We start from the raw sequence: 14,856 nt of genomic DNA on the forward strand, positions 1-14,856 counted from the left end.
GGAATTTTGTACGTTTTTGTAAGACCTTTGAAATTTAAGGACATTTTGATGGAGGAACACTAATCTCTCTTAAGTTCTATTAGTGCTTTGATTAATTAGTATATGCCTAATAAAATAACAAATAATCTTTAAAATGAGCAAAAAGGAGGAATCAAATAAACTTAAAAAATAGTCATACAGTATGACTCATACTTTGCGCATCCATAAATATCCATGCTTTACAAGTATTACTATTCAATGAAAATATTCAAAGTGTGATTGAAATTGTAAACTATGTTTAATTTTTTTCTAGGTACACAAGTTATAATAAATACAGATTATTTTTATGATGTTCTTTATCCATTTTTTTAAGTTTAAATAAAATAAAACAAAACTATTGAGATTTGTTTTCTTTTTCAAACGATACTTTTATAAGCCGAATCGTCCTTCGTCTTTCGAAGAGGTGCAACCTCTAAGAAGACACTGGCAAACTAGTAATTTAAGTGACTGTTAGGGGTAAATATGGAACAGTAGAAACCACTTTTTGAAAGTCAACAAATTCCCTCGGCTCTCTGGCATTTTCCTTTAGCGCCTTCTTTTTTTGTGAATATATACTTTTCCTCTTCTTATTCTTCGACCTTTCTCACAAATCACAATAAATATCTATCCTCTCTTATATTTATTATTACCATTCCGATTCCGTTACACAATTCTAATTGACTATAGACTCATAAGGGAAGTGCGTGTACTTTGTGATGGATTCGACGGCGGAGAGTCGGAGAAGGGCGTCGGGGAGGTCGTCGGTAGTAGAGTCGATAAGAGGTTCTACTTTGGCCGGAGTTAGAATATCCAAGGAGGAGCTCCGGAGGAGGATCACGATGCCTGAGTATTTAAGGGTGGCGGTCAGGGAGGCTATACAGAGTAAGGATGTAGACGCTGAAACTGTAAAGCGACATTTCGACACGGCTTATGCCCCCGGGGCCGAGCCTCCTCAGCCGCCGGAGGGGCCCATCGTCGTCTTCATTAATTCTAAAAGTGGTGGAAGACATGGCCCACAGCTTAAAGCTAGGTTGCAGGAACTCATGGGTGAACAACAGGTCATCATTTCTCCTCTCCTTTCTGCAGTTAAAGGCTTCTCTTTTTACTATAGCTATATGGAACTGGAGTTCTTACTATAGCTATATAAGTTATGATTTTTATGGAATTGAAAGGTTCTCCAAAACTTGTATGGTTATGAATTTTTTTTACTAGTATTACACAAGCAAGTGATGCAAATTTAATCTTTCAACTGTTTTGTATGAGGGCTTCCTTCTCCACTTCTTTTCTTTTTGTTTTAAAAAAGAAAAAGAAAAAAGAGTTTTTTTGGTTCTTTTAACAAACTTTTGGGAACTGATAGGGGCACTATTGAGTTGGGACATTGGGTGTACGTGTATTATGCCTGTTATACTATATTTTACATTTTTTATTTGTAACAGCTTGCGCGTATGCTATAATTTTTTTTAGTGCTGATATGATTTCTACTTGAATTATAACAACATGTTTTTAAGTTTTGAAAAACTCTTTTTGGGTAGGTCTGCTGTAAATTTGTCATGGCTATGCTGTATGTAGGAGAGCTAAAGTGAGCAATCACGAAAGCAAACATTTGTGTAAAACTTGGTTTTCATTTTATAAATTCAGCTACTAGTAAGTGCATCGAAGTTTATATCCACACTGTTGAAATCAGGAAATTAACTAGTTACATTTGATAGTTTTCGCAACCTTGTCCAGAATACAAGACTGAGTCTGATAGTAGTTCGTGTTAAACTGCTTCATAGCAGTTATATTTCAACCATTTATTAAGTTTGGTATAGGGATGCGTTTCAATTTGATACCACAACAGAAAACAATACAACAAGATGATATAAGTTGTTCATTATATGGCTGAACAAATTTAGAGTTGTCACGACCCAAAATCTCACCCGTCGTGATGGCGCCTATCTCGATACTAGGCAAACCGTTAATGTCACTTAGCCACATTTCCTTTTAAGTTTGAAAATATAATATTTAAATATAATACAAAATTTTCCAAATACAAATACGAACACTCCCCAAAACCTGGTGTCACTGAGTACATGAGTATCTAATATGAATACAAATCTGGAAAATACGGTCTATAATAGTCTGAGACCAAATATAGTAAACAAGAAGATAGAGAAGGAGAGACAAGGTCTGCGGAACACGGCAGCTACCTCAAAATCTCCTGAAAATCAACTGCGCGAAATGATCAGCACCCGCTATGTTCAGGAACATCTGGATCTGCACACGAAGTGCAGGAACACCTGGATCTGCACACGAAGTGCAGGGTGTAGGATGAGTACAACCAACTCAACAAGTAACAATAATAACTAAGGAAACTGAAGATAATGACGAGCTACACAGTCATAGTTCACTTTCAGTAGTTCCAGCAAAGAATAGACATGCTTTCAAATCCGGCAGTTTAAGTCAAATCAATTTTATACAGTTCAATTTCAAGTAATCCGGATATAAATTCTTTTAGAGATTTCACAATAATGACAGATAGCAACCAAGTGCAACAACAAATGCAAAGCAAGTACAGCCTCTCAGGCAACAGTTACTCAGCTCATCACAACAACTCCACCACTCGGCTCTCAACCCTCAGCACTCACACTCAATGGGTACCCGCGCTCACTGGGGGTGTGTATAGACTCCGGAGGGACTCCTACAACCCAAGCGCCATAATCTGCATGGACAACTCACGTGCTGCACAGATAACTCACGTGCTGCACAGACAACTCACATGCTATAATATCCTGCACGGACAACTCACGTGCCATAATATCCTTACCTCACCGATAGGCCCTCGGCCTTACTCAGTCCTCAACCTCTCAAGTCTCTCGGGCTCTCAGAAATCACAAAGATAATATAGTATATCAACAAATATCCAGAAAGACTGAGGTATAATACGCAAGAAAAATCATGACTGAGTACAAGACAACAATTAGCAAATACTTCAACAAGTACGCGACCTCTACGGGTCTCAACAGTATTATAACATAGCCTAAGCATGACTTCTAACATGATTTATAGTCAAATTTCTTCAACATAAAGAGATCATATAGCTAACAATAAATTATTCAACTTTACAGTTTCCCGGGACGGACCAAGTCACAATCTCCTCGGTACACGCCCACACGCCCGTCACCTAGCATGTGCGCCACCTCCAAAATAATCACATGATACCAAAATCCGGGGTTTCATACCCTCAGGACCAGATTTATAATTGTTACTTACCTTAACCCGTGTAATTATTTATTCCGCTATGCCCTTGCCACGAGAATTGGTCTCCGAAAGCCTCGTATCTAGCCATAATTAATTCGAATCAGTCAATACAAATTATTGCAATTAATTCCATAAGGAAATACTAATTTTTCCAATAAAATTCGAAATTAACTCAAAAATCACCCGTAGGGCCCACGTCTCGGAACCCGACAAAAGTTACAGAATATGAACGCCCATCCAACCATGAGTCCAACCATATAAATTTCACCAAAATCCGACACCAACTCGAACCTCAAATCTTCAATTAAAGTCTATGAAGATTTCTACCAATTTCAACCCAATCCTTACCCATTTGAACTTAACAATCTTTCCACAACCTTATTGGTATGTATATATAATATTCTACACCCACGAATAATACTATTAATCACCCATCTTTACTCCAAATCCGAAATTGAAGAATTAGGGAAATAAATTGTTACCTCTTTGAATCCCTATCAAGATCCTTGTGAAATCTTCAAACCTTGAACAAGAATTGATGGATAAATGACTAGGTCTTCACTTTCTCTCTCTAAAATGCTCTCACCTCTCTCTAAAATATCAGATTTTGGCTCAAAAATGAGCTTCAAGGGCTATAAATCGAAGTTGGGTCGGGTCAAAAATTAGAAAGAATGGAAGCTCCGACGCAGTTATGCGGTCACATATGCAATCGCATAACAGGTATGCGGTCCGCATTCCGGCCGCATAATTTGGCCTCCAAAGCTGGGCATTACTGACCTGTTCTGCGGTCATTATGCGGTCCGCATACTTGTTCTGTGGTCGCATAATACACCGCAAAACAGGTCTGTGGTCGCATAGTGTACCGCAGATTTTCCTCAAATTTTTCCCCTCTACTGATCCACTTTGCGACCATTATGCAGTCCGCAGAGTGATTCTGCGACCGCATAGTGGTCGCATAAATGACCAATTTCCGGATAGAATTTTCCTTTACACATAGGTGTATTGTTCAACCCAAAAAGTTCGAGCTCGGTACCACCAAACCTTAATTTTCTTAGCAAAATTTCTCCGGGGTCGTTACATATAAGTTAACATCCGGTCAACCTTTTCAACTTAAATTCTAAACCTTGGAACTAAGCGCTCCAAATCATTTCAAAACCTCACCGAACCCAAACCAATTACTCCGGCAAGCCGAATAACAACTGTAATTCACAATTTGAGCAGTAAATGGGAGAACGGGATTGCAATAGTCAAAACGTCCGTCCGGATCGTTACAAGAGTAGACGTGGATTATGCACTACCGTTGGTGCTTTTTTGGCCCATGCTACTATAGTTTGGTGGAGCTCTTATAAGCCAAAAAACGAAAAGAAAAGAAAAGAAAAAAGAACAACATTGCAAGTATTTAATGCTAGTTAAAACATTCTTTTAATCTTTCTTGCTCCTTGAAACTTCTTTTCCTTAATGGTCCTGCTTGCTTTGTGAATGTGATACCTGAACACAGACATTGAGGGTCTAAAATTCTTCAGGTGCAATTTATTAGACAGCCTATCTTACATGAGCTTTGCTACCTGAATCCGGTCACGGGTTTGTCCGTCTTTTAGTAGGTTAGGATTTTTTTAAGGGTTAATACAAACTACTAATATCCTACCTATCAAAAAAAAAAAAATACTCCATATATACTAATATCCATACCAGACACATTTTACACGGTTATGTCTTGGAAAAGTTAAAGTCCAGAACACAGTGAAAAGGCAAAGTGGCAAAATAAGACAAAAGAAAACGGGGATTGACTGTCTTATCTATCTTCTGTTTATCTACTTACCAGTTAGATGACATGCGAATGAATTCTTATCTGTCATGGGAAGTTAGGAGAGTTGCATATAATTTAGATATTGATATACTAAATAAGACTGTTGTTTATTTTTGAATATAGTTTGTCAAGGCTCTGATTGCTTATTGGTTTAAATTTTAAGCTTTGTGGTTTCTCTGATGGCACTTTTCCGTTCTGGCATTGCCTTTGGGGGGGGGGGGAGAGATAGCTTGTTGGAGTAATTTGGTAGTTTATATGAGAACATTCAGTTTGATAATAATATTGTGTAAATTTATGTTGAATTTTAAATACTGTATCAAATGGTATTGATTTTCTTTTCCCTTTTTCTGTATCTTTACTTTAAAATGTGCCAGGTTCTTGACCTGTCAGTTGTGAAGCCTCATGAGTTTGTTCAATATGGATTAAGTTGCCTGGAGATATTTGCTGCTCTTGGTGACAGCTGTGCAAAAGTGACTCGTGAAAGGATAAGAATCGTGGTATGGATATGCTGTGGATGTCATTTGGAGTCTTTTTCAACTATTCAATAGTAGATTCCAAGTGCATTTTTTTGGCATTTTAGATTTGTTATCGGGAAACTATTGCGAAAAGGATATAGTTTATTTGAGGAGCTGTTTAATTAAATCTGGTTTGGCAGGCAGCAGGAGGTGATGGCACTGTTGGATGGATTCTTGGCTGCCTTGGAGAGCTTAAGAAACAGGGTCGAGAGCCAGTTCCACCAACAGGAATTATCCCACTTGGCACAGGAAATGACTTATCCAGGAGTTTTGGTTGGGTAAGCTTCTATGTGCATCAATTTTCCAGCTCTTGTTCTTGTTCTGTCTAGCTTTTCTGAATTTCCTTAAAATCTTCTTTTCAGGGTGGGTCATTTCCTTTTAACTGGAAGTCAGCCACAAAAAGTATTCTTGACAGAGTTGCAACAGGTCCAATTAACCATCTGGATAGGTGATGTCTTTTGCGTAGTTCTTGGTAGTATATTTTCAAGTTTCATGATAATGATACTGCTTAAACTTACAAGATATTCAATTCAATTGCTTAAGATTGTTGAAGTTCTGTGTTGTCATTATGATTTTTCTTTCTGAAATCTCTGTTAAAAAATATTCACCTAAAATTTGAAATTTGCGACCAAGTTTTTTGAAGCGCTACTATTTCCTTGTATTTGCTCCTTGGTGCACAAGAATGGCTTCCTTTTCTTTGTTTTAACTTTTATTACTTGTCAATGTTTCCTTTTCTCCATTTCCTTGTGCAAGTAAAATTCTGTTTCAAAATACCAGTTAAAGGATGTCAATATGCTCCTAATGAACTCAAGCTTTTAGCAAACTTAATGATGAATTGCTGGCACCGGCAGGAAATATTAGTTTTAGGAAGGATATATTTCATTTCTTCTTTCTTCTTCAACTTCTATCTCAATAATTTGTGGCTTGTTTTACTCTGAGCTGCTTAATGAAATAACAGCATTCATTTGCAGTTGGAATCTTGTAATATCAATGCCCGCTGGGGAAAAACTGGATACACCTCATTCTCTGAAACCTACTGAGGATGCATCTCTTGATCAGGTCACTCTACATTCATTTTACAAATTGTTTAGCTGATGTATGGACATGCCTTATTACTTTTGCTTTCTAATTACCTTGGTGTTAGATCTCAACTAGAATAAGTATTGTTCCACTGTTTTGTGGTTGACTACATGTATCTGTTTCCTGCATTCAGCTCATGGAGGGCCTTAGTTGTTTGCTGCTACTCTAATATTTTTCTTCATTATTTCCTCGTTATTTTCAATTAAGTGTACTTGCCAAATGGTCATTCAATCAACAGATTGCTGTAATGAATTTTATTTAATATTATGTTTTTGCTTTTTCCTTAATATGGCAGATAATAAGCATACCTAACGTTTCTTTTCTGTTTTGCCGATTTGGCTGTGGTTTTGTTGTGCAGGAATTGGATATTGATGGTGAGTTGCCCAAGAAATTGTCCAACTATCAAGGAGTATACTACAACTACTTTAGCATAGGTATGATGTTAAATAGGTCATTGAAGTAATTTACTGTCAAGACTCATCTAAGTTAACTGATAGCTTAAATTGAAAGAGAGCATGATACCTGATTAATTGTGTACTATCTTGGAAAAGCCATGTATATACTCTACATCATTATCATTTATGTGAACTTTTGAGATCTTAACCTATAAAGCTAGTCCATAATGTTTCATAGCTACGTGCTTATTCATGTCTTCTTTCCATCTTTATCAATTAGTGCTGTTTAAACTGACTTTAATGCCTTTACTTGGTGATGCTTCTACAACTTCTACAAATATCTACACAAAATGATTTTGCTATAGGCCCCATAATCTAGTCTCTTTTTTTAGGGTGATTTATGTAGACAGTATTTTGATTTATTCTTCTACTCAGTATTTCATTTTCTAGAATCTGTTATGATATTTTATTTGGACTTTTCTACTACACTTACTTTTACCTGCACGTGAGCAATTTATTTATGTATAGATACTGGTTTGTTTGCTAAAGAGTGAAAACCTTGCCGGAATGAATGCTATGTTAGCACTTTTCTTATGTCTGCAATTTGCTTAGATATGTAATTCAAGAGATCTCAAGGTCAGCTGATGCTTCTCTTATGGTCAACTGATGCAATTTGCTTAAATCTTTTAGTAATGAAACCTATGGCTTTAAGGGATTTCTTTTGGTTTTCTTTATCTAAGTACAACCTGTCCGGAACTCCATTTCTTCTTTCAATCTGTAATTTTTTTTTTTAATTTTTGTTTTTGTTTTGATAAGGTATTTTATTGATGTTAAACTAGCACTAAGCAGTTACTGCATAAAATGTTACAGATAGTGCAGCTCAGTGATTCGATGTAGAATAGCATTTATATCATGTATAAGTACCGGTCTGCACCAAAAAGACAACAAAAAGATAGACCTGTGTTTAAGCATTTTCCTTTTTGCTTCAAATTCCTGTATTCTTTCTATCACACTGCCCCAAATTGCTGGTGGAACTGAGTTCCATGTTCTTTTTGCCTTCTTAGTAACTACCTTTTCTTTACCAGCATCTTTAATCTGTAAAATCTTCTTATAATTTAAATCAGGAATGAAAGAAACAGCTCTTGGTGTCTACACACCAAACCTTATTCTGCCTTGAGAGAAAAGATATTAATTGACAAACTAACGAGGGCAGAATAACCAACAAAGGAAATTAGAATCATTCACTCAGTTGTTACAATCATTATTGCCTTTATTTGGTTCGCGAGAATTTAAAATAAGTTTGCAATAACTTATATCTTTAACTTTCAATGCAGGAATGGATGCACAGGTAGCCTATGGCTTCCATCATTTACGGAATGAAAAGCCATACCTTGCACAAGGTCCCGTATCAAACAAGGTTGGTGCTTTTTGTTCCTTGATCATAAAATTTTTGAAGTATTTTTTGTTTCTTATTAAGGAATCTCTTGATCTTTTTTTTTTCTTTTCCTTTTGCTCGATTAATTTGAAAAAGTGTCTATGCTTGTCAAATGAAGATATGTGGAGCAAGCAACACCTATCATAAGGAAAGCATTAAAGAAATTTTAATAAAAGATTTATCAGAACTTATTTTTAGTGAAGCATATTACGTCCTAGATGCAGACATTTTTATAAACGCTGAAAGCCCGGTAGCGAAGGGGAGCCTTGGAGCAACGGTAAAGTTTTCTCCGTATGGCCTATTGGTCACAGGGTCGAGCCGTGAAATCAGCAACTGTTACTCGTATCAGGGTAGGGTGCCTACATCCCACCTTGCATGAACGTGGGATGGGTCGTGCACCGCGCTGCCCTTTTTTGAAAGCTCGGTAGCTAATCAAATAGTTGCTCCCTCACACATGTAAATAGATGGAATTATGTGTTGACAAAGGAACAGCTGATCAGTAGGATTTGATTTATATTTACTGAAATTCAATTGAAGCAACTTGCACTTAGAGGATCTTCTAGTGTGAAGTGCTGAAAATGGGATAAAGACTAAACTGAGTACTTTTTTGTCGTGCCTTTCAAATTGAAGAAATCCACTGCCTGACATTTTGTTGAGCTCTTGAGAAAGTTTTATGTGGATTTTTTTCTTAAAATTACATTGCTTTGAGATGTTTTAGAAGAAATTTTTGGGGAAAGATTATGCTGGATGCTTAAATATAAAATGTAGTTTACCACACATCTTCCTTGAGCTGAAAATTCTCTTTTTGAACATAATGACTGCTAAGCATTGGATCTCATATTGGGTCTCTAATTGAAATAGAGCTCTGAAGATATTTGCAGTCTTCTATATCCATTGATTTTCGAAGCTGGACGCAACATATTTACTGGTTTGGAACTTTGGTTACATCCTTTTCTGCTCCAGCATTGTAGTAATTCATTTGTGGGGAGACCCAAAAATATTGATCTTTATATCTCTAAGACCACTACTGGGTGTCCTGTGCTTCTGTTACTTTTAATGGGAAATTCAAACTTTTCGGTTTATTTTAAAAACTTCCATAATAGTCATGTTGTATGGTCTTTTGAGATTCATATAGTTAACTGATACTTTAACTTTATCAAAGTGCGATTATTTAATTTCAAGGGACAGAAGTTCTAGGTATTGACGAAGCATTTATTCCAGTTGATTTACTCAGGATATAGTTGCACACAAGGCTGGTTCTTTACACCATGTAGCAGTGACCCTGGTTTGAGGTTAGAATAACTTACTCAACACCTGTTTGATGCCTGATGCCTTTTAATTCATTCCAGGTAGTTGCCACATGCTTACCAAAAGATGTTTCTTATGTACCTTTTTATGTTAGTTGCACGCATAAACATACAACTTTTCGCACCTCTCTCTTGTCCAGTATATCATAGATTGGTCTCAAAAGCTAGTAGGCAGATACATACATACATATATATATTGCAGGTTGTGTTAAGAGATTAATTAATTAGGACTCCAAAAGTCCACCTTCAAAAGTCCGCGTAGATTACTTTAAACATTTCAATTAAATTGTCCCTTTCCTTGGTAATACCTGAATCTTGCACAAGAGAACCACTTTATTTCATGTTCCAACAATTAAACCACAAATGCAGTTTTGGCATGAAGATTGACATCTCATAAAATATCCAAATTTACTTCTCTTGCACGTATTCATATACTGAAGTTTAGCTGTGAGCTTCTTCATCTGGCTCTTACAGTGTGGAAATTGTGTTTCAGCATAATCATGTGTTTCACTTGTCAATTTGTAGCTTGTCTAATTGTTTGTTGAAGCTCTCACTAGTGACATCATGCTTTCTGCTCTTTCTTTTCTCCCATCTTCCTGATTACCTATTTGCTTGCTTATTCTTAAATTAGTATAAGAGGATCAGCGTGGACGATGTGAAACTCTAAGACGAATGCATTTTAAGTTAACGTGAACTATCAGCTTTTGTGCTGCAAATCTGAGAACTAAAAAATCTAATGCACCAGCAACGTTTCAGCGTAATTAGACAAGAGTAGTGTTAATTTTCTTCATCAGAAATTAGAGAAGAGTACTGCTCTATCCCTCAAACAAATGGCAGCTTTTATTTTGTAAAATAGATGTAAATTCATTCTTAGACCAAATGCAAAGGAAAATCTTCAAAAACTATTTGAAGCCAGCAAAAAGTATTTTCCTAAGAATCCAAGGAGTCCGGAAGAAAACTTCGTGGCCAATAATTTTTAATAATCAAAATGTTTTCAAATCGATCTCAAAGAAAGTGAATGTGTGCTTGCACTTACGAAGTTCACTAGAAATTGTGTGCCATGTGTTGTTACTTGTTTCCCTCTATATATGGATAACTTAGCATTGGTCTGGAAGTATTTTATTATCATGAATGGTCATGTATATTCTGGGTCCCCTCTTTTCCTTCCAACACATACGCTTGGAGATGTTACTTTTTTACCTTCGAAACTGTTTTAGAAACAATTTACTTGTTTTTGGTGTGATTTCAAGTTTATCTTTTCATTTCAGGAAAGATATCAGGAAATATATTTTTCCCTTTATTGTTATTGTAATTGTTACTTCAGAGTGATTGTTTTTAAAGTTGTTGTACTCAATCGTGCTTCTCATCTCTGATATAATTTTTCTCAAGATGCTGTGCTTACTTTTATTGATGCAGGGGACTGAATAATATTTTGCGACTATATGTTAAGAAGGTCAACAGCTCAAAGTGGGAGCAAGTCCCTGTTCCTTCAAGGTTGATTTTTGTCCTGTAGTGTTTATTACAGTATTTACTGCTTGCTGTTATTGCTATTGCTTCTTTCTCATTTTCCTTAAGTTGGGCGTCTATCGGAAACAACCTCTCTAGCCTCACAAGGTAGGGGTAAGGTTTGCGTACACTCTACACTCCACAGACCTCATTTGTGGGATTACACTGGGTTTATTGTAGTGGTGTTTATTACAGTGTTGTACTTTATGTTTATCATGTGATGCAGAATTGCCAGGATATCTTACTATTATATATCTCTTGTTATTATGATGGTTTGACAAATAGTCGATTATATTATTTTGTAATATGAAATATAGTGCTAATGGACTGAGTTTTACATGCATTGAATATTTTTACTTATGCGTTCATTTTACCTGTCGTTCTGTCCTATTGTAGTGTTCGGTCTATTGTCACTCTGAATCTCCCTAGCTATGGCGGTGGAAGGAATCCATGGGGACATTTGAAGCCAGAGTACTTGGAGAAGGTATTCTTTTGTAGTTAGCTGTGTGGAGTGTGGACTTAGTGGCTTTGGCATATCACACTTCCATTTTACGTTGGTCCTTTTTCATCCACTCTAATTTACACTATTTATATAGAGATCAATTTGAAACTTATTGCACTTAAATTTGGCCACAGGTAGTTAATGAATTTGGGAAAATAGACTTGTTTTTAGGAGGTAAAACTCATGATTCAGTAATTAATGTAATTGGTTTTTATACTGGATACTGTAATGAAGATTCTTTTCTCTTCAAAAAATTAAATTAGTCATTTCTGAAACCAATGATAAAATAGGGTTATTTGGTTGGAAATTGCCCAACACTTTAAATAGAAAGAATTAACTGTTCTATTTAGGTTGTCAGACAAACAACTCAAAATGTCAGTTTGCAAAAGTTCTGACTATGGTCCATATTTTTTTATTTATTTATAATAATAGCAATATTATATTAATATTAAGATGGTCCATATTCAGAAAACACTGTTTTCAGCTTTAAATTTTATGTGCTGTTTGTTGTATAGTTCTGTGATCAGAGAAATGATGGAGCTTCTAGTCACTCAGTTTTAGGTTCTGCGAATTGTGTAGTTTCTCTACTTGCAACAAATAATTTGAGCAAAAAAGCCCAAGGCCCTAGTGATATTTTTCTCTCAAGGTTTTGCAACTTCTAATTTTTAAACCTAACAAAATTAAATGGCAGTATTAGTGCAGTATATCATATATTCTCAACTGTCATACTTTACCCATACCTAGAATGTGGTTGTCATAAACTTCAGAATAAAGATAGGAAGTTGTAGCCGCTTTTCACATCTGATTTGAAGATGAAAGCTAACATATAACATACTACCAACTGTTATGCATCTTCAAAAGTAACAATGCTTTCTTTCTGTTTTCCTGCGAAATCATAGAGGGGTTTTGTGGAAGCCCATGCAGATGATGGTTGCCTTGAAATTTTTGGCCTGAAACAAGGATGGCATGCTTCTATGGTTATGGTTGAGCTCATCTCTGCAAAACACATTGCCCAGGTATTATCAAGATCTGATAAAAAAGAATTAGCTGCCGTTAGAGGCAATGAGTTTAGATGTGTGTTAATTACTGAATATGTATCCTTCAGGCATGTCATATGCTTAGATGTGTGTTTAGGCATGTCCTTCAGGCAATGAGGCAATTGGGATGTAAGTCACCATGGAATACAGTAAAACTAATTTTGTGCCGCGTACTATGAAGTGATGCTTTGATGCCTATTCCATGACGACTTACTCCTCATAGAATAAAGCAAAAACTATTTTAGAATCAAAATCTCTCGTTAGGACAAGATAAAGGCTTTTACATGGCCATCTCATGCATCTGAAGTCACAACGTTGTTTAAACAGTAGACTTCTTATAACTTTTTAGATAACATGCGCGGATTAAGAATGTCATATGCTTATATGCCTGTTTCTTATCATGTTGGTGAGATCACATTTGTTCTAAATGAGATTGTTCCTATAACTATTCCTAGGTGGAGTTGTTGGATGAGGTTTAATTGAATACATCTTTTGCAACTTTGTAGGCTTCAGCAATTAGATTTGAGTTGCGAGCGGGCGAGTGGGATGAAGCTTATATGCAGATGGATGGTGAGCCATGGAAACAACCAATAAACAAGGAATTTTCAACCTTCGTGGAAATTAAGAGAGTACCATTTCAGTCTCTCATGGTCAACGGGAAGTAGAATTTGATCGTCCTTTTCTTGCTTCAGATCTTTTTACAATTGTAGTTTCCTATGTTCGTGTAAAGCATTTCCACTTCCCAGAGCTCCTTTTGAACCACTATCTTGTTAACCAAGGCGCAATTGTTGCCTATTGGCAAATACGAACAGTATGTATATTAAAATTTGTTTGTATTGTAATATTGTCTGATATATCTGCAAATAATGCAAAAAATAAAAATAAAAATAAAAATATTAAAAAAAGAATTACATAAAACATTATAGTGTTGATATTCCATGATATTGAAAAGATTCCTTTTTCTTCCACACACAAATTAGGACAGAGGGGGTAACAATATGGTTTTGCCACATAAGAAGAATAAGATAAAAGTATAAAGGGTAAGATTTGTACAATATGGTTTTGCCATATAAGAAGAGTAAGATAAAAGTATAAGGGTAAGATTTGTCCACTGATACTACACAACTTTTTAAGAATATTGAAGGTTTAAGTAAAACTTACAGCATGTTTAACCAAGCTTTCAAAATATGGCCATTTGAAAATGCTTTTTGCCATAAGTACTTTTCTTTTTGGGAACCAATAATTTTATTAATCACGAGAAATTTTAAAACAATACAAAACTTTAGCACAACTATAACTCAGCTGACTAACAAAGGGAAGAAAACGTAACAGATCTCTGAAGTCTCCTCATCTAATCCTACTCCTCTAGAGCTCGATTACTTCTCAAACAGGAAAAGAAAACTTTACATTATGAAGCTTTGGACTAGTTTCCTTATTCCATCTGAAGCTTTGATGTTACAAACGTATGCAATCTCCCCTGTGATGCTTTGCCATCCAGTAACTCTCTTCACAAAGATTCTCTTGTTTTTCTCCATCCATATTGCATTGGCACACTTTGCATAAATCATTTTAAAAATTTGAGCTGTCTGACTCCTTCCCTTAGCAGTTTTGATGGCCCACTGCAGGTGTGATTCCCAATTACTTCCCTGGAATGTGTCTCCTTTAGCCCATATCATTCTTGCAAATTCACATTCCACAAATAAATGATCTTGATTCTTGGTGGTTGTGACATAGGCTGCAAGTTGTATCTAGTACTAGTCCCCATTTGATTAGTCTATCTGTAGTCAGCAGCTTACCATGTAGCATTAGCCACAAAGTGATCCAGATTTTGGTCGTGCATCATTCTTGAACATCAGGCACTTCCATGGTACCCTTGGATAATCTCCCAGAAGCTATAAGTGTATCTGCCTGATCATGCTCTTCTTTGGATTAAACTCAGTGTGTATCTGGTTCAATATATAATATATCTCTGGAGTTGAATGACTTGTCTTATCATCAAACAAGCCTGCTGAGG

The 14,856-nt window shown here is 36.0% G+C and overlaps 1 protein-coding gene across 1 annotated transcript; it reads left to right on the top strand.

The window, feature by feature from the left end:
• The first annotated feature begins 566 nt into the window (after positions 1–566).
• LOC142175097 (diacylglycerol kinase 7-like) lies at positions 567–13,684 on the top strand. The gene is made up of 12 exons (XM_075241603.1): positions 567–1,076; positions 5,440–5,562; positions 5,721–5,858; positions 5,943–6,028; positions 6,552–6,639; positions 7,019–7,094; positions 8,390–8,472; positions 9,712–9,782; positions 11,214–11,291; positions 11,700–11,787; positions 12,705–12,821; positions 13,349–13,684. The coding sequence occupies exons 1-12, from the start codon at positions 735–737 to the stop codon at positions 13,505–13,507; spliced, it is 1,449 nt and encodes a 482-aa protein (XP_075097704.1). The 5' UTR covers positions 567–734; the 3' UTR covers positions 13,508–13,684.
• Positions 13,685–14,856: the final 1,172 nt, after the last annotated feature.

This window comes from Nicotiana tabacum, chromosome 21, assembly GCF_000715075.1.
Source record: "Nicotiana tabacum cultivar K326 chromosome 21, ASM71507v2, whole genome shotgun sequence".
NCBI classification, from domain to species: Eukaryota; Viridiplantae; Streptophyta; class Magnoliopsida; order Solanales; family Solanaceae; genus Nicotiana; species Nicotiana tabacum.